Source organism: Monomorium pharaonis, chromosome 3 (genome assembly GCF_013373865.1).
Source record: "Monomorium pharaonis isolate MP-MQ-018 chromosome 3, ASM1337386v2, whole genome shotgun sequence".
NCBI classification, from domain to species: domain Eukaryota; kingdom Metazoa; phylum Arthropoda; class Insecta; order Hymenoptera; family Formicidae; genus Monomorium; species Monomorium pharaonis.
Genome location: NC_050469.1, coordinates 11,690,716 through 11,711,909, shown reverse-complemented (window position 1 = coordinate 11,711,909; position 21,194 = coordinate 11,690,716). Strand labels below are relative to the sequence as shown.

The 21,194-nt window shown below is 35.3% G+C and overlaps 1 protein-coding gene and 1 long non-coding RNA gene across 7 annotated transcripts in view; one reads left to right on the top strand and one right to left on the bottom strand.

Moving 5' to 3' along the window:
* Positions 1-21,194, top strand: part of LOC105840171 (protein Skeletor, isoforms B/C) — a 70,784-nt gene that overhangs the window by 42,602 nt on the left and 6,988 nt on the right. For all 6 annotated transcript variants that reach the window (XM_036284408.1, XM_028189097.2, XM_036284407.1 and 3 more), the window contains 6 exons: positions 18,127-18,365; positions 18,804-18,984; positions 19,392-19,412; positions 19,501-19,864; positions 20,318-20,641; positions 20,949-21,072. In XM_036284408.1, the coding sequence (XP_036140301.1) occupies positions 18,127-18,365; positions 18,804-18,984; positions 19,392-19,412; positions 19,501-19,864; positions 20,318-20,641; positions 20,949-21,072 (1,253 nt within the window). The remainder of the gene's footprint in view (positions 1-18,126; positions 18,366-18,803; positions 18,985-19,391; positions 19,413-19,500; positions 19,865-20,317; positions 20,642-20,948; positions 21,073-21,194) is intronic.
* Positions 12-6,034, bottom strand: LOC118644806. The gene is made up of 2 exons (XR_004962580.1): positions 5,480-6,034; positions 12-4,908 (listed from the first exon to the last, which is right to left on the bottom strand). It is a non-coding gene; the product is annotated as an uncharacterized LOC118644806 (long non-coding RNA).

Genomic DNA, 21,194 nt, shown 5'->3' with positions numbered 1-21,194 from the left:
TAGCTCCTTTCTTTTATGTTTTGCGCGATATATGTTCACTCTCGAACTAATCCAGCTCAGTTCTTTTCCATCTCCACTCATCAAGAGATACACAAATTAGAAGGCAGAAGATATATTCTCTTAAATAGATTTCGCTCTTTCGCTGAGGGTCGGTGCTTAAAAAAAATCTCGCGCGCACGCGAGTTTTAACCGAGACTACCCTTTAGTTTTCCCTTCTCCCCTTTTATCGGGCTTACGCGTATGAATATAACGACACACAAGCGCGATATCACTGCCTTTAGGAAGGGAAAAAGATTTGAGGCGAGCATATCGACGGTAGAGAGAGCGGAGCTTTTGCTCTTATATTAGAGGAGGGCTTTAATATCGAAGTCTGAGGGGTGCTCCCGCACCGTGACAACCCTCCATCAGACACGCTCTGTCACCGCAAAACGCGCTGTCCGCCGCCTACGGTCCATTCTACCGGGTGTCCCATTACGATCGCCGCGAGTCATCGTCCAAAGGTTTGATATAAATCGCTCTCGTTTATGGCTGCCCCACCGATCGACGAACGTAACCCAGGTGGGGGAGAGTTTCTCGACTCGGGGGAAAGATTTTTACGGCGGTAGGATTCCTGTACCTATATCGCGTCGTAAAAGGAGAGAGTTGCTTTATTAAGCAGCAGAAACGAGCGTTCTTGTTACAAGGAGGCGAGCAATTGTCTATCGGCGATAGTCGCTCTCGTGCTACGTCACTACGTTAAAAAACTTTCCCTGGGTATTTTGTCGGATATCCTGCAACCCCGAATGACGGTACTGTATATAGTACATTGTGTAGAGAGACGCGAAACGTTTCTGATCAAACAGGATATTCCTTGATTATGGGCGATCACAAAAGGAAATCTTATAATGCACATTTATTGAAACGTTTCTAAGAGTTCCGACTTTTAGAAGCGCGTGCTTTCCCTTTTGTGATTTATAGAAGAGGTGGTAGATCTCTCCCAACAGGATGGCTGATACTATACAGCATGTAGGAGAGAGGTGTAGGTTTTGCTCGGATATCTAGTAGACAGGAGCTGTCTGTCAGTCAGCACTCCCTCGCGTTGCACCCCCGGAGAGCGGATGTATTGTCAGAGTAAGCCCTCTTCTCGCTCCTTCTTTCGTCCATCCCTCTCTTCCCGTTGGCACTCGGGATCTCCTTCCGCTTCCTCTTTCAAAGACTTGCTCCTTCGCCAACGTATCCTTCTTCCTTCAAATCCCGGGCTTGCTTTCAAAAGAACAGAGATATCCCTCGGCGATATCAAACCGCTGCTCAATGGATTCAACCATTGAATCAGGTAGGATTTAGTAATTTTTTTTTTCTCCTCCGTTTATCCTTCGGAAGTGCAGATCTTGTGTGTATCGTACGCGGGGACAGTGCGAGAGTGCGGGTAAAAACAATTTCTCATCATCTCATTGCGATCTTATCACCAGCAACGGCGCGGTTCGCCTTTCGCGAGGGAACTCGAATCGTCAAAGCCGGTGATCGGCTTGCCGTCGTTCCGTTTTCTGTGTCCTTCGTCCTTACGTTTCATGGTGTTTTATTTCTCTTTCTCTCCCCCGATTCGAAGACTCTTACTCGCGATTAATCGCCTTCTTACGTTTCGCATCGTAAACGCGTGAGTGGAATACCATCGATCGATTTCAGAGTGAAGGTGCACCACTTCTTTCGCTTATAAATGCCATTTATTGGAAAAATGTTGAACACCCGATGTATAATAATTTAAGATATAATCGCATTGCCCGACGAGAATGTAAATTAAGCGACGTGCGATGTGTCATCTTTAATTTCCGGGTGCGCGAATTTTTTTATACTTTGCACGTAACAATGAACGATAATATCTGAAAAATTAAAGTTACACTAAAGTTAACTAATCATAACATTTAAGTATGTGCAAAATTTAAGATATATTTTGACATTACTTTTATTACAATTGTATTTTTTTTTAATATACAGACATATTTCTATATAACATAATAATATATCATGTTTGCACTCTTTATATAGAAACCATTAGTTTTACATAATCAGCTTTTATTGCAATACTGTATATTCTTACACAAGAAATTTTCGAGTTAACAAAACAATAAATAAAACAAAAAACTAAACATATACAATACAAACCATTAAATTGTAGACAGTTTTAATAATTAATGATGCATTTTTAATCGTCTGTTGCTATGAAGTAATAAAATCTACATGTTAATAATTTTAATAGAATCTACAATTTTTGTGAGCATTCTGTATGTCGGCAAAAGAAAAGTAAAAAAACTGTAATGATTTTAATGCGAGATTAACGTGCAATCGCGTTAATGTCGGCCAACTTTCTCAGGTATTATTAGTCTGTCGATTACAGCATTCTTTACTTTCTGGCTGATCTATGCGTGACTTGACTACTCGCGATTGCGCGATCGCGTCCATCATTTTCTTGCGGCATGGTGACTCATTCGCGCATCCGATTACACTAACGACAGGCCATGTAGAAGTGAAACTTTTTTTTACGTTCTCTACCAATGATGCGTTGCGGATATTTGCGTTACATCATCATGATGATTCGAAATTACTTTACATTATCGGTCTCGTCGTAATCGTTATTTTTACGATGTTATAATAACATTAGCATTTCTAACGAGCATTCTTTCATATATAACTATAATAATTAGTTTCTTTTCACTTTTTCTTGGCGTCTTCTCATTGGAATATTTTATTTTTCTGAACGCTATTTTTGAGGTGACAATACGCTTCGAAGAAAGATACGTATATAGCGTCCTTTTTAAATACTTTTTACGTGTTCTTTTTATATTGAATACTTTTTACGTGAATTTTGTTTTCTTTGTTAAAATGACGATATTTCCGTGTGAAACTTACAATTAGTTGGGACGAAGTGTCAAAAGTCGGTGGTCGTTTTGGTAGCCGAGTTTCAGTTGGAAAAAGAAATGGTTGTTCCGCAATCGTGTCACAGAACATTTGCATGTGAATTCTACGGTCTCTCTTTCCTGGCCTCCCCGGAGTTAATTAAACGCCTCATAGTTTTCGGAGTGGGGTGACAGAGTACGATTGCTTCTGGCACCAAGTGGACGATCCAACCCTGCACGAGAGCGTCATTTAATAACCGCTTAGAATGGATTTCTAAAGAGCCCAAAAGAGAACGTACAAAAGAATCACGTTTTCGTAGAACATAAGATTATGCTGCGTTTACGTACACCTTTTTAACATTAGTATATTTATTAAAGCCTTTAGCATTTAGTTTTCTTTTATTATTTTAAATCTACTTGTTAAGAGGATCATTCTTCAATTAATATTATACTTTTTATATTAAAAGTGTTTCTCTGAAAACTGCAAAGAGATGCTGAAATAAATTTGCTACCATTAGAAATTATTAATGAATACGTTGCTACTTTGTGTACCTACTATTATTTTTTTGTTATATTTATAATCTAATTATTTTACATTGACTTGACTAAATTGATTCGAAATGAGCGTTAATGGAGCCGGGAAACAGAAGCGGTAATAAATAACGCCGCGCATTTTTCGTTGCGCGCTGGTACAATTTATTATTTATAAAATGCATTATTAATGTACATTAATACATCACATCGTTTTATCGTTGTTTTTTCATCTCATATCGGAATAAATACTTGCAAATATACCATGACGAAATCGTTTTTGGTCGAAACTCTGTAACCCGTCAGTCATTTCAGCAGGATAATCGAATTTAGTGACATGTGTGGGCGATTTTGCGATTCCGTCAACAATGTAGAACATAAAAGCGACATTGATAAGTTCATGGCGGCGTGCGTAAAAGCTTTGAAACGTTTTTTCCCTATATTGACATCATTCATTGTATTGGCGCTGCGAAAGCTTTCCGAGCACGTCGTATAACCTCGAAAGCCGTTCCATGCCGCTGGTGGATCTCGGTTCTTCGACGAAGTCGACGTTAATAATCGATTTCATATTGGACATGGGGTTTCTGCCTTCTTGCGCGGAGTATTTGGGGGAAGGATCTTGCAGGAGATTTTAGTTCGGACGTATAACATTTGAAATATTTTCTCATCACTCTTTACACGATGTGACACATGACTATTTTTTTTAATATTGCATTTTTATTTTTTAGTAATATAATATATCAATACATGTAGTATATCAATGGATTAAGAGCCTTTTTTAATAAATTATGAACAAATAAATTGTGTGAATATTATATAGATAGAGTTTCCTGCAAAAATTAATACAAAAAATTAAATTTTTAGAAAACCTTATTTTTAAATTGTTCATTGTGCAAATATGATAATTTTTCTCCGAACATATAAAGTATAAAACTTTGTTTTAGATTTCGAGTAATATTTTGTAAATTTATTTTAAAAAATGGGCCCTTGAAATTATTGAGTCTTGTAAGAATAATAAAATTATTTGTGATGTAACGCTACCAATAAAGAATGATTTGGCGCCATAATTAAGATAAAAAAAATGGACTTGTTTGATTTTTATAGACATATTTCTTCATATATTCCGTTAACTGATATAAATTATAAAGAGAAATTGCATTTACACAATATTTTAATATCTTTCCAATAGAAAGGCTAAACTACAAGGCCTTTGTATATATACTAACAAATTTCACATTACATTTCTATTTTTATTTATATTCTTGCAACTTACATTTTTCTTTCGATATTTGTATATGTACAATTATCTTTGCTTAACTGGAATATTTTCGTGGGACTAATTTTGCTGAAGCAACAATAACTCGTACGACGAGTGCAGTCGGACGTAAAGCATTTATCCATCGATAGGACCATCAATAATCTTGACAAATCGGCAAACGACTTGTCACTGATGGGTGATACAGTAGCAATCGGCATGCGGTTTCGTGTACGATGTCGATGTACAAATCTATAGACAAATTAACTAAACCGCTAAGGCACGTATTTGCGATTTCTGATTACTATATACCTATACTAATTGTGTAATTGAAAATATATGTATAGAACAGAATAATACATAATTAAATTAATTATTATTTTTTTAAGTTTTAAATTATTTATATTTATACTGTCACATTTATCTTTAATCTAAAAACCGTTAACGTCATTACTTAAAGATGAAAAGTTATATTAATTATAATGTATAAAGTATACTCTATGCGTGAACATGATTAAGATGTACACTTAATAAATTTATAGTTATTTTTATTTTTTTTTCTCATTTGTTGGAAAATTTCAAGTTATTTCAATAATCTCTGACGGAAAATATAGAAAATTTTTGAAAACTTCCATTAGCACGTATTATAGCGTTAGAAGGAATAATATAATTATTTCAGAGTAAAAATTAAGATATTTTGTTCGTAAAACATATTTTTCTTCTTACAAGATTATGTAAGAGGGTTCATCTCAAGTTTAGTTTATTAAAAGGTTGTTTAAAAAGCCATTACTAAAATATAATAAGTAGTAAATGTTACGTTTACTTTGGCCGCTAACGGCAAGTCAGCAACAAAATCGCCGTAGGTAAACGTTATTAACGTTGCTGCTAAATAGTGCAGCCAGGCAACGACCCTTTTGCCGATACGCGCGTCAGTTTTCACATATTTGGAGTCTCATTGATCATGCAGAAAATGACTATCCGCGAATGCGAGAAACCTACGCGTTCATCGATTTGATCGGCCGCTCGATCGGCCGGCGCGCGACGCGCGACGCCTCGCTCACTGCGGAGGATGATATCGCGCGCGAGTCGCGCGGGCATCGCGTGTCCGTGGCGCGCACGTAGGCACGCGCGTGTGCACGCGCGTGTATACACGTAGCCCCGGCACACACGCGCGCACACACAAGTACGAACGGGGACACGGAAAACGGACGATCAGGAATTGAGGCAAGGTTGATAGTCCTGGATAACAGTGACGCAAGCGCAGACGCGACAATACCCGGTCGATGTTGGCCGGGGCTGGCTGACTGGCTGGTAGTCGAGGATATCTCTCTCCCTCTCTCTCTCTCTCTCTCTCTCTCTCTCTCTCTCTCTCTCTCTCTCTCTCTCTCTCTCTCTCTCTCTCTCTCTCTCTCTCTCTCTCTCGCTCTCTCTCATTTCCTTTCTCTTTCTCCACGCTTGCCACCCCGCGGATATCACCCATCCTCGTCAGCTCTCTCTTTCATCGTGCAACCCTTTCTTCTCGCGTTTCTGCGTCTCTTCCTCGTTCTTTCGTAACTGTGGCTCTTCGTTGTACCATTTGTTTCGCTGTCGCTCTGTCTATCCACCAGTTCATTTCTGGAAATGATGCGACGCTTTCGTCCCTTTTTTCAACTCGCTCCACATCGTCCTCATCACCCTTCTCGCTCTTTCGGAACTGTCTGGCATGTCCTCCCCTTGCCCTTTGTCTCTCTCTCTCTCTCTTTCTTTCTCTCTTCCTCCAGTTCTGTCCATGTCGCGATATTCCGTATCTCGTGCCGCCGCCATTTTGAAAGTAGAGGGATCAACCCCACGGCCTCGATGACCGGTGAGGTGTCGAGGTCGAGGGCTAAGAGTTTGCCTTCGAAGGTCGGAGCCTTTCGATCCCTGAAGACGGTCTTCTCGTGCGATGGTTTTGATTAGACACTTTTCGAAATCGTTTAACAACTAAATTTATTAGATTCAGTTTGGAAAAGGCTCACATTATTAGGAGAGGAATTATAAACTTGTCTGGAATTCCACATTTTACATGGTACATCGCTTGAACAATATTGATTCTCAATTTATCAATTTATATTATTTTGTCTCATGTTAGAAGAGATATGAAAAATATATTTTCACCGTATTACTTCTCAATGTATTTAAATATCACCTTAAGCGTTTATATTTGGAACGAAAAACGTAGTTCTTTTCAAGAAAGAATGTTAAAATAATTCCATGAAAAAAAAGATTGAGAGAGAGAGAGAGAGAGAGAGAGAGAGAGAGAGAGAGAGAGAGAGAAGACGGAGAGCACAAATTTTTGTTTATACTTATCGTAATTCGCGTATCCAATCATTTCTACGTTCAAAAAATATAAGAGAATTGTGATAATGGTTTCTTTCAATACAATAACGCGCACTTGATATTCGCGCCGTGATCAACCATTGTATTTGTTAACTTCTGCGCATTATCTTATCAATTGTCTAAACTTACGATATTAATACTCACATTTTATTCGTTTATATGATTTTTATTACTTATTTTTCATTACCGTCACTGTACAATGAATAGATTTACGTGTACGTAAATACTTGATGAGAATTTCATTTTTAATGGTTTTGAGGCAGTTTAACGAACTGAATTTTGTTTAATCTGGATTTTACGTCAGTAACTTCAAAGTCAAGTACACACCAGAGTACACGTGTAATCTTCTTCGACGGAAGGTCGAAGGGCATTAAATGTCTCGTGCGCCATTTTGGCATCACCTACGCGTCGACTCGTCCTCGTGGGTGTACATTCCAGCTGATGCTGATGTATGCCGAATGTATCGGATCCTATCGAATACATAGTGATGCACTGACGCACACACGTTCATGCTACATTCTGGATATCAATGACAGCTCGATCGAAAATGGATAAATCGAAATTGGCTGACATAAATGGATTTCCGTGGGTTTTCGACGGTAAACAGCAGCGTAAATTTAAAAAGAACAAATGGCTTCGGAGTTTATTTTTATTACAATTTCGTAGAAAATATTTATTTTTCCGATGACGTAAAAAAAGAGCGAAGTATGAATTTGAATGTAGCTTCGTTGGGAAAATAATCTGTAACAACGCGAACGAAAAAGAGAAACTCAAGTCATTTTTTGCAATATCTGTATAAATACCGTTATTAGTATTCTATTTTATCATGTATTCGTATATTACCTTTATTCGACAAGCAGAGATGTTTTTTTTCTCTGACGTCTAAAATTGGAAACATTCAGTATATATGTACATGAACAAAAAAATTGCTCGCGGCTTTGTACAAAATAAACACCAGAAATTGTTCTTTTTGACGTGAAACATCAACTGCACTATCTTTTTTTTTGTATCACAAGGAGAAATTTGTTTTCACAAAATTATTAATAAAACAGAAAATAACAGTGTTATCATATCTGACGTGACTTTGGCGTGAAACTGCTTTTTCCTTCTGTACGATATCACTCTTCTTCGAGAGATATCGAATCGGAACCCGTAATCGGAATCAATCGACAAGAAAGGTCGTTGGCTCAAAAAGGCAGAGAGAATGCGCAAATCACAGATGTGAAAGTAACTGAAGGAGAAATTTACAATAAAAAAAAAAAAGAAACAATGCAGTAAAGTAAACGAAGTTAACGTCGCGTACATCTAACTACAGTTGCGAATTCTAGCAAAGTTATCATTTTTGACCAGTGTGAAAGCTCTCTGTTTCCTCCCCTCTTGTTACTCTTTCCACATCCCTCGTTATATCCTCTCTGTTCTCTCTAGCTACCTCTCTCACTTTCCAACACGCCGATTGGACGGCAGCTTACGAAAGTTCCAGGTATTCCAGAGGACCGCCCACTGGTCCTTCTGTCGCCGGGAAAGTTTCGTCATTCATACTACAGTAGGATGAGTTACACGCAGTTATTAATATTATAGTATACCTGGAGGGCTCCGTCTAACCATCATTAGAGATTATGGATATTTATGCAAGTCTCGGAGAAGAATATAATTATTTCAATAATTGTTTCAATAATTGTTTGTCAGTTCAGAAGAAAAATCTGTTTTATTTAACACAGAAAATATATATGATATAAAAACTGATAAAATGTAAAAAAATTCTTACATAATAACTTTCTGTTTAAAAGTGTTCGATAATTTTTATAAAATAATGTTACTTGGAATGAAACGAACTATTTTAGCGTTAATCATTTTTTTTATTGTTTCTGTTGATAGACTCATACATTAAAAAGTCGCTATCAACTCTTTATTTCATTTTTTTATATTTTTGAGAGATAAAAAAATGTAATATTTGCATACAGTTAAAATTTAGCTATCACGTACAGATTCTGATTGCAACTAATTGCAATTAATCTTTTTTCCTGTAGTTTTATCGTTCGTTTCTCATTGAATTTCACGAACATTGTATTTGCAGACGAAATTTTATGAGTCAATCTATTTATTATACTCTCTTCAAATATCCCTATGCTAAAACTGAATTTTTAAGCTTAAAACCCACGTAATTAGACTTTAGCCTAGCAGAACATATTTAACAAGAGCTTATCCGGGGGGTAGTAAAAAAGTTTCGGTTAAAAAAGCTCCATTAAATCTGGCGGCTAAAGATATAAAGGTATTACAGAGACGAGGACGCAGAAGACTCCCGTTTAATTTATCACCTACTTAAAGTCCAACGATCTCACGAATAGGAGGCCTTTTTTTAACTCTGGTTTCAACTTGCTATCTTTCTCGCGCCGCTTTTTTTCCTCTTTCTCTCCTGATCAGTTTTCTTGGCAATTGCTTGTCCTTCAAATCCTTGAAATTGGGATTCTATAGAACGCTCGTAAAAGGATACGTTTCGATCTTGCTAAGCAAGATGATACATGTTTACACAAAGACTGTGCCTTTAGAATTTTACTCTTGTTGAACGTTGATCTGGATCTTTTTTTCAATGTAATTCGTAAAAATATTATATGCAGTAAGAGATATATGAAGAATTTTTTAAAGATATATTTTAGGAGAAAATATTGTTAATAAACTGTTAATGCGTCGACATATTAAAAAAATATATTAAAAGCATTAAAGATGAAAGAAAAAATACGTAGGCATGGATATTTAAAAAAATTAGAAAATAATAATTTTAAATCGAATAATTTGTATTCTTTTTAAAATCTTACTAAAAGATATTTATCTTACATTTTTTAATCGAACAACATTTTCTTTCTTTCTCTCTTTGTTTCTCTAATCGTGAAAAAACCTTATAGTTCTATGTATTAAACAATGTGTGAAATAATTTATAATATAAAATTATAAAAGTGTAACAGGTTATAAAGATTTATTAATTTTATACGAAATGACGTACTCATTTATGATTCATCTATTTATACTCTGTCAATTCTATGATTTTGCTCTTTAGAGCTTTCGATTTTATATTTTATTTCTCTCTTTCCTTTTTATTTTAATTTCTTAATATAAGTATTTTTGTGAATTCTTTTTCTTGTTCCTTTTTCTGCATTATTATTTTTATCACTTGTCCATAATTTGTTCAATATGTATATTTTATGTACGCGGACTGTTTCTCTCTAGAGAGTCAGCCCTAAGTTATCAATGAACGCTATTACTATTACTAGCACTGTGTTATAGTATTACCAGCCCTTGAGGAATGATCACATGCGTGCATCGCGTTACAGAAGCTATAAACTATATCGTCACACGCCTTCGCTACAGTCAACCGGTGGAATAGCCGCAAGGGACGATGCTATTGCATCGCCTAACGAGACCTGATGTCTCAATTTCCGAAAGGACGTACGTCCTCGCGATAGGGGGCGATCGCGATGTGGGGGACGACGCCCCGTACGACGAGGGGTGATGCAGACCTGATAAGGCGCTAAAATAATATACAGCCTCAGCTCGGGACCGGAATCTGCGCGATACCTAATGCCCCCTTCGTGCTCATTCGTTTCTTTTTCGTCTGGCTAGTTCCCTTCTTCCTTTCTCTATTTTTGTCCTTCATTTTGCCCCTCCTTGTCCCTCTCTTTCTCTCTCACCGATTTACCGCCGCGCTTTACTCCCCCTTCCCTTCTCGAATTGTTTCTCGATGCTATCCGTGACTCTCCAGTTTGTTAGGGGGATTTATTTGATTGAATATCGACTGCTCGAGTAACCACCCACGGGTTATAACGGGTGTATCAGTAGTGCACAGATCCCCGGATGCGTTGGGGAATGAAAAGACGCCCCCGTAATACGTGGGAAGAGAGAAAAAGAGAGAGATGCGATATTTTATTGGTTTTTGAACGAAGACTGATATTGACGCTTATTATGACATATTTTTGACGTCAATTGCATATGTTGAGTAATTGATTATTTTTATGTCATATCTAAAAATTTTAGTATTTAATTACAAAATGTATATTTATATGCGAGAGAGAGAGAGAGAGAGAGAGAGAGAGAGAGAGAGAGAGAGAGAGAGAGAGAGAGAGAGAGAGAGAGAATATACTATGTATATAATGCTCGAAAGAAATAAAGAAAAATAAAGGTTGGTGTAATATAAAGTACTTTGTTTCTTGTTCTTCTTTGAAAGTACTTTTCAATGCTGATGAAGCTGAAGTACGTCGACTTGAACAATTATTGAGTTGAAGGCATAGAAGCATAATAATTTGAAAACGAGGTTTACTCCTTTTTAAGAAAAACTTACTTTTCTTATTATAGAGTTGAAGAATGCAAAGTTAGTATTTCTTAATTGCCTTATAGTTGCAATAAGAAACTAAATTTTACGAATGTTTAAAAGGAAAAGTTTAAGAAATGTACAATAAACTGCAAATTATTATTAATCGATGAATATTAAAAAATGTTTGTTTGTAAACATTATTATTATTTTTACTTTCGATTACCTTTTTCCGTTTTATCTTTTCTCGGTTTATAATTTGAAATTAAAATTATATTAACTGAATTTTTATTTATGTAAAGTATTAAAAATGTTTTAGAGATCTTTCTGAGTTTTTAAACATTATAGAAAATTTATATTAATAATAACATTCGTTACAGATGGTAATAGGGTGAGTATAAATTCGGCACCGCTTTAACCAGGATCATTTGAGATACTCTCGCGAATCTCTTGCGATCATATTTGTACATAGCCTCAAGCGCGTTTTATCGGTTTTAGAGACAAACATCTTTTGTGGGCTATAGAAAAATAGCCTCTAACAAGATGTCTTACTGTGGAGATGTAGTTGGTGGTGCTTGTCTCAATAACATAGATAGAATTTTTTTATAGAGAATATACTGATAAATAAATGCTGGCTAGAGTTATTTAATATAAACACGCATGTGATTGTATTGTTATTCAATATAATCCGTATAAAATTAGAAGCATAAAAATCTCAATTATCCTTCCTTTTATTACGGAAAAAGAGGGGAAAGTAAGTGAAGCACTGCTTAGTTTCTCGCTTTAAACAACTACTCCCCTGTCTGGCACGTACACACACGCTCTTGTAGGGAAGTTCGCATAATAGACCCTAATCCGAATCTAAATCTGAGCTTACGAGATAAACAGTCTATTAGGGAGGACGGGGAGTTGCAGCGAATCCGCTCGAAGCCTCCAGGGGGGTCGGGGGTGTAACGGTTACATCAAAGGTATCGGATTGACGAGGATATCCCCGCACTGCCGCATCCCGGTTTATAAATCGGGAGATACGCAGCCCTCTCGCAACAGTCGTCAATCGCGGACAATCAGATCGAAACGGGCTTTTCTTGGGAAAATCATCGCGAAAAGATTAAACGGCGGAGAGTCAGACGAGATTTCGAGAGACCATGTCGGTTTCTCGATGAAAAATTAACGGAGGGTCGATATATCACGGCGGGGGAACGAATTCCGATATCATTGAATCGAAGGGTGTGACAGTGGATAAATTTACCTTTTTAAAAAACTTGAGAAAATTGATCTAAATCTGACTTTTCTTCGATTTTAAATTTTATTCTATTCTCGCCAATTCTTAAAAGAGTCACTTTAGGGAATTAATCTTTCTGATTAAATGAACGTTTACAATGAGAATTCTACACAAAAGTTTCGTAATAAATAATAGATTTTTTAATAACTTATTCTAATAAGAATAAAATATATTTCAGTAGAGTGAAGTGCTCTATATACAAATATGCTCACGAATTTTTACATTTTGAATTTGTTGATCTATTTTTTGAACTGCATTAAAATTACTTCGCACGATTATACGTTATATCATAATATAATTCGCGTGTTATAATTCACGTCATGTAGAATTTTTTTTGAACTCGGTTTGAGTGCCATCACTTAATTATTGGCAACATTTCGAGTTATTGATTGATACCGTGTATCTCGGTATCTACGCGATTGAATCTCTAGTGTAAGTGATTTTAAAATCCTGATAACGTCGGATATTTGATAATCCGGTTGTAATAATATCTTGTTATACTTTCTACGATAGAAAAAGAATATGTACGGAATTGCATGCTAAGTAACCTTCTGGTTGGCTCATATTTCTTGTTTAGTTACATTTACGAGTTATGCACGTACTTACGTCTAAATAGTCTGTAAATCAATAATAATTATCAGTAATAATTATCAGTCATACATGAAAAACCCGTTTCTTGATCACACAGATGTTTAATTGTTTACTTGTTTTGTTTATGTAATTGCAATCTTAGTTTTATATTCTAGTTTTATGCACATTTTATGTGTGTATTGCGTCATATTATTTTATGTCATATCGTTTGCTACCATGAAGTCAAATGAACGGAAAATACTCGCAAAATTACTTAAATTAGACGTGAAAATATTGCGATTTTAAAACATATTCTGACTTTCAATGCGACGATTCTCTCTCTTTCTCTCTCTCTCTCTCTCTCTCTCTCTCTCTCTCTCTCTTTCCTTCTCTCTAGCAAGAGATAGAAACTGTGTTTTACATTTTAACTTTACATTCTGTCTATTATAAATTGTAATGTGGGATGTGCGAATCAACACGTCAAGAGGTGGGCGTTTATTTTAAAGCATATTTGATATATCACTGTTTAATATCAAAGGCTATCGGTAATTAAGGAAATTCATGTAGGTGTTATCAAATTTACTGCTAATATGTGCGTCGACATAGGAGGTTAATGTCGCTGAATGGAGTAATTTCTTGTCGTTCCACAAAGAGCTATTATCCTAGTCTCCGGAATCAGTCGAAGTTGCGAACGTAAATTTAGTTCGGAAACTTGCAGTGCTTGTGGTTGTTATCGATTACGCGTATACTAAAATTACCGAAGAAACAGCGTCGCGATAAACAAGTATCATTTTATGATGAAGAAATATTTTAATTTTTCACTGAATTCTAATTTCCATCATTTATTGAATTTTTTTATCGATAAGGAACGTTGTTTAACTTCTAAACAAAATTCCAATTTAAATTCCAATTACAAATTCTAAATTAATCGATAAATATTTGTTAATTTTTTAGTAGTACTCAATAACTGTAACATCTATTCGGCTACAATAAGAGGTTGCGGTTGGAAGACCAATCTTAAGTATGTTTCATTCAAAATGCCATTACGAACCCTGTCTCGCAGTTCATTTGTACAGAACATTTCTGGGGCTTCGCGTACATCGAGCTATCAACTAGTCGAGGGCGGTATGATTGACGAGCCCTTAAACGAAATGGGATTAATGCGCATGCAAATTTTGGAGTCTCAAGGGAGTTTATCCTAACTCGTCGATAATAATTATTATTAATGATGAAATTAGTGGGCGGCCGCGTGCCGTTGATTTAAAACAAAATAATTTGTGAAAAATCGAGGAATTAGTATCCCCTACTTGTAGACTGTACAATTTAGTTTAGTCATACATTGATTTAGTCATAAGCAGTAATTAATGATTCCTACAACGTGATTATGTACATATTAAATTTACAAAACGCATAAATTGAGAGAGGAGATATGGGTAAAGCAAAGTTCAAATTTGTTTATAATAGATAGAATTAAATTAATATTTATTTATTAAAATTATAAGTTTTGCTATTATGTACCTATATTATGATATAATATTAGAAAATATTTTAGTTAACGTTGGTATTTATAATTTCGTCTGTGTTTCTTTTTAACGAAAATAATCTGTGTAAAAACATAACTGAAATTTTGTGGATGAAAAAGTGGCAGCTCGGTCTTATATTTATTTAATATTTTACGATATCTTTGATAATTTGTTAAGGAAGGCAATTGACATCGGAGAGAGAGAAAGAGAGAGAGAGAGAGAGAGAGAGAGAGAGAGAGAGAGAGAGAGAGAGAGAATTAATTACGAAGCTGAGGGGTTTCCAGACTTCAAAGGATACGAGTAAAGTATTTCTCGGGAATGGAAATGTAAATGATGGCGTGGGTATATGCAAACGTCAAATTTTCCAGCCATTTTGCTAGTTGTGCTTGTTAGGAACGAAATTGGCGCACGGCCATATATCATACAAAGGAACTTCTGCAAAACCGAAGAAACTCCCACGCCGTTGATTTGGGTACCGCACGCAGAATTCTACAAAATATACTCTGTAACTTCGAGAGCATATTCCTCGGGAAGCTGTTTTCAGGAAAATCATAGCTCATCGTGATTTCAAAGACGTAATCTTAGTTAGTGAACTATTTACGGGTTGAGGCTCCTTCTCGTATACACATTTTCTTCCTTCATTTAATCTCTCGCAGATACTATCATTTACTTAATTTCTGTTTTAGCAAGCCAATTAAATTTATTTCAATTTTAATTATCTAGTTATTGATCATAATAGAAATATGAAATTACAGACGATGAGGCTCTCGATCAGTAATTGTAATATCTCCATTTTTATTTGCTTAAACGATTGCATCATAAATTTGTTATAATGCAATTACTCAAGAAATTATACATTTATGAGATAAAAAATTCATAAAAGTACGAAATTATTATGTAATAATTTTTTATGGTTTATATATTACATAAATCTAAGTGTATCCATCAGTTCTAAGTAATTATACGCACAACATTTAATAAACATTTGTGAACACATTTATTTTTATTAGTTTAGCTCTATATTTACATTAGAGAGAAGTTCCAATCTTGAGGACTTGGGGTAGCAGTTTGCTTATGCAGAGAAGCTTTTTAAAGGAGGATCTCCTTTTAGCAGAAACTCGATTATATTATTCTCGCGAGACAGAAAACGAAGGAAATCCGCTCGAGGAAGGCTGGTATAATATAAGCTCGCTATTTCGCCATTCACGAATAGATTTGTTCGGGGTTTCGGAATGAGCTAAGAAATCGTCGCGAACGTTGAATTTTCTCCCATAAAACGCTCCCTAGAGAAAGAGAGAGAGAGAGAGAGAGAGAGAGAGAGAGAGAGAGAGAGAGAGAGAGAGAGAGAGAGAGAGAGAGAGAGAGAGAGAGAGAGAGAGAGAGAGAGAGAGAGGGAGGGAGGGAGGGACGGATGCAGCCCCCGCTTGTTATATGGAGGGTGGAATCGGTTTCTCGGATTTTACGAACTTTCGTTCGATATCATACTTCTTTACTCTCTGCTTCTATCTTTCTTTACGTCTTTCTCTCTTTATTCTATTTCCGACTTTCTTCTCTCACGTTCTCATGTCTTTCACTAACAAGGGAACCTCGCGAACGCGAAAATTCAGATTTTAATGACTTGGCATAAATGTAGAGGGGGTAAATACATGAATTTAGAAATTTTCAGTTGATGCCCAAAAACGGTTTGAAGAGGTAATTTACAATACACAGAGCATTGTAAAAATTATTTTCTGCAATAGGCTGACAATTGCAGAAAATATCGAATTTTTACAATACACAGAGCATTGTAAAAATTATTTTCTGCAATAGGCTGACAATTGCAGAAAATATCGAATTTTTACAATACACAGAGCATTGTAAAAATTATTTTCTGCAATAGGCTGACAATTGCAGAAAATATCGAATTTTTACAATACACAGAGTGTTGCAGAAAATATCGAATTTTTACAATACACAGAGCATTGTAAAAATTATTTTCTGCAATAGGCTGACAATTGCAGAAAATATCGAATTTTTACAATACACAGAGCATTGTAAAAATTATTTTCTGCAATAGGCTGACAATTGCAAAAAATATCGAATTTTTACAATACACAGAGTGTTGTAAAAAATAATTAATGCAATAGGCTGACAATTGTAGAAAATATCGAATTTTTACAATACACAGAGCATTGTAAAAATTATTTTCTGCAATAGACTGACCATTGCAAAAATTAATTATTGAATTTTTACAATACACAGAGCATTGTAAAAATTAATTTCTGCAATAGGCTGACAATTGCAGAAAATATCGAATTTTTACAATACACAGAGTGTTGTAAAAATTAATTTTTGCAGTAGGCTGACGATTGCGGAAAATAATGAATTTTTACAATACTCTGACAAGGGAACCTCGCGAGAACCCGTAAATTCTAATTTTAATGAAACTTGGCATAAATGTAGAGCGGGGTGAATACATGAATTTAGAAATTTTTAGTTGGTGCCCAAAAACGGTTTGAAGGGGTAAAACCACCCTTCAGTGTTGAGACATTTTTGCCGTTTTTCGATATATCTCGTAAACTAAACAAAATATTAAAAAATGTTTCATACAAAAGTTTTATAGCATAAATACCTTCATTTAACTACGCTATTCATTTTCAAAAAAAAAAAAAAAAAATTAATAAATAGCATAGTTAAATAAAGGTATTTATACTGTAAAACTTTTGTAGGAAACATTTTTTTATATTTTGTTTAGTTTACGAGATATATCGAAAAACGGCAAAAATGTCTCAACTTTGAAAGGTGGTTTTACCCCTTCAAACCGTTTTTGGGCACCAACTAAAAATTTCTAAATTCATGTATTCACCCCCTCTACATTTATGCCAAGTTTCATTAAAATCTGAATTTTCGAGTTTGCGAGGTTCCCTTGTAAGACGTTTGACGGAACTTAGAATATAAACGAGCCGAAACCCCTCATCGGTACGTCAACTTGAACGTTAGGTATGAGATGATAGATCGACTTTTTCGACGACACCGTGAAGATATAAATGCATACCTTTGAAAGGCTAAGCTGGCGGGTTTGCTGGGACGATTTTGGTATAATATAGCTTTACAAGGCTATAAAAAAAAAAGATTTATTACATATGTAATCGATATGCGCGATTTAATGTTTATTTATCTCTTCTTCATTTCCACGTGTATTGTAAAGTCTGCATTGCATCTATAATTTAACTTTTTTCTAAAACTTGATAAAATTACATGTTTGTAAATTATTAAAATAGAATCAAATAATTCAAATAAAATATTGAAATACAGAAAATATTTAGAGAAAATTGTGTGTGCAAAATATTTTTTTAATAAATTAACTTTTTTTTTTAAAGTAATTAGAATCGTAGAAAATTGTTAGAATTATGCACGGGACAGAAATAAATACCTCATGTTATTTCCTCATGTTCTAGGTTGATTTTGGCGACGTTTTCATACCGCCTGACTTGAAAGTGCCGAAATTGCAAGTACTTCCTGAATTTTCGAGATTAGCGCACGGCCTCCGCAGCGGCAACATCAGTATTCTAGATAGTAAAACGATCTACATTCCAAATTTACATTACGACGGTGGCGGACCGGACGCTTACTTCTGGGTAGGCAATGGCACCGAACCCAGTCGTTTTGGTATCAAGGTCCCTAATGAAATGGGCAGGTTAGTTGAGTGTAAAACAACTAATGAAGGAGTGTAAAACAACTAATGAATTAATTTTCATAAAACTTATTATTATTCAAATCTAGAGGATTAAAATATACGAAGGAGTAAATAAATACTAAAGATATTTTTACGTAATTTATTTTAAGTCAATTTGTACTTTTATATATTTTAACTTTATGAGTCTTACATAATTATTTTGTATAATAATAATACCGATTTTAACTTTATTGACTGCAAAAAAATATAGACAATACAAATAATATTATAGATGATAATAGTAGTTTTATTTTTTTCATTTATCTATACACTTTAAGAAAATAACATTATTTCAAATTTGATTAAAAAATAATGTTTCTGCGAAAATTCGGAACTTGTACTTTAATTTCAAAATTTATTTAACTTACCGGAAAATGATTATTAATCTCTAATCCACAGAATAGTACCATTAAGAGCATATCAAGGAGAGGACATTGAGATCGTTTTGCCGGGGAATTTGACAGTGTACGACATCAGCTGGCTCTCAGTGTGGTGCGTCGAATACAGGCACAATTTCGGGCATGTTCTAATTCCAAAGGATCTCGACGTTCCTCCGGCTCTCGGCCAGACGAAAATTACGGTAAACCAAAATGAGTTCTCCAATCCGCAGCTCTGATACGCCCTAAACTTTCGTACCTTATGTACCCTCATTAACGTTTACTATGAAATGATAATATACGCGGCTTTGCTCTTTGATATACACGATGAAAAGGTTCGCTTTAATGGAGTATTGAATACACTATGAAGAGAGACTATTTGTGTCTTTATATTATAAAATACATGTAGCTGTTAATATTTTAGATTCAGAAATCGTACCAGCGAACTTCTTATTTCAGTTATTTTTAAGCGCAACTGTACGAATTTTCTTAAGAAGTCTTCAATTCTATGCCTCTCTCTCTGAGTATAATTGTTGTCATATTGTCATATTTGTCGTTTAAATATTTTATATTCTTCTTAATAACGTTGCTCTGGATTTTTATGGAATAGCCGCCGTGGTGGTACAATCCAGTAAGTACAACGCGATTGATTTTGCCATAATGGATTCCCCATGGTGAGACCATAGGTTACAGGTTCAAAGCGACTTTTTCTCTTTCAGACGAGCAGCACACCAACGCCTAAGCTAGTGAGCAACTGCAAGGAGATGCTGGATGGCCGTGTTCAAGTGCAGTGGCAGCTGAAGGATGAGGATCACGTGCAGATTCGGATCTCGGGACGTATCAAAGAGGACCAGTACGTGGCGTTTGGGTTGTCGGGTCGGGATGGCAAGTCCGAGATGGTTGGCGGCGACGTCGTCGTGATCGGATACAATAATAAAACCGGCAAGTTCATCGCCGAGGATTATTACATGACAGACATATCTCAGTGTGATGGCAAGAGGGGCGTTTGCCCAGATCAGAGGATCGGTGGGAGGAACGATGCAATTCTCGTACATGGGGAAAGGAAGAATGGCGTAACAACGGGTACGTCTTTTGCACGTTATAAATGATGGCATTACGATAAGAAAGCAAGAAATAATGCATGGTTAATTGCCATGTTCAGTACCCTTTGACAATTTTACTCTTCACGCGACTTAAGCAATGGTTGATCTTACACAAGAGATGTAGTTACGTAACCAGTTACGTAAATTTATTAGTTATGTAATAAAAATTTACGAAGCATTTGTGATTGAATAGTTTAATTGTATTTTGTTATAAATTTTGTAAATAAATTAAAGTAAAAGTGGCATGAATGACAGAAATTTTGTAATTAAAAATATTTATTTATATAAATACTCTTTGCAATATTTAATGCGAGAATTAAAATTATTTTTGAATATATATTTGCGCCATTTTGAATTTTGTTATATTAAGGAAAATTTAAGGTATACGAAATAGGAATTATCGTTAGTGTGATGCGATTTATTTCACTTGAAGTTACGTACACACGTCCGTTGAGGACCAATGAGCCAGAGAAGGACAGGATAATCCCGGAAAGGGAAACGAGCGTGATCGCTGCCATCGGATCTCTGAATGCGCGGGGCGAAGCCAATGCTCATGAGAGATTCGATAAGACTACCGAGGATATTCGTATCGATTTTACGTCGAGGAATGTCCACGAGTGTACAAATTCCCTATACAATATTCCGGACGCGGATCCCGATCTTGAACCCTGGACGCCGGCAGTTATCACCGACAAGAATGTTTTCAATGCAAGAATTGGTCCGACTGGTGCGAAAAGAGGATATTCACGAATTACAGGTATTAATCACAACGTGATTATACGTTTAATTTGTTCGTATTTATTAAGTAAAATTGCATTATTTTGTATGTTAAATGTACGCAAAATTACTTGATAATGAAAGTCGGAACTTAATTAAAATTTAATCAAAAATATTTTATAAAAACAGTATCTATCATAAAATAAGTTTATGGATATATATTTTAATTTATTATACAGAACAATACTAAGTAATATTAGTATCGTAATAATTTTGAATTGATCTTTTTTTCTCGAAATGTGTAGTATTTTAAGGCCAAGATCAATCAGTGATTTTAATGTGATTAGGTACACCTTCTTGGGGCATTGCATGGTATATCAATGAATTGCTGATCCCGGAGATCACCGTCGAGCGAGGACAGACTTATACCTTCATCGTAGAAGGTGGAAATGATCCTGCCAATCCAGCTAGGTCAGTCATATTCTTATATTTGCGATAAATACCCTTCAGAATTTGCATTGTGCGATATTAAATTGTTAATATTCTTATCATATATTTTTATTTTATTATAGTATAATCTATTTTATTCTATT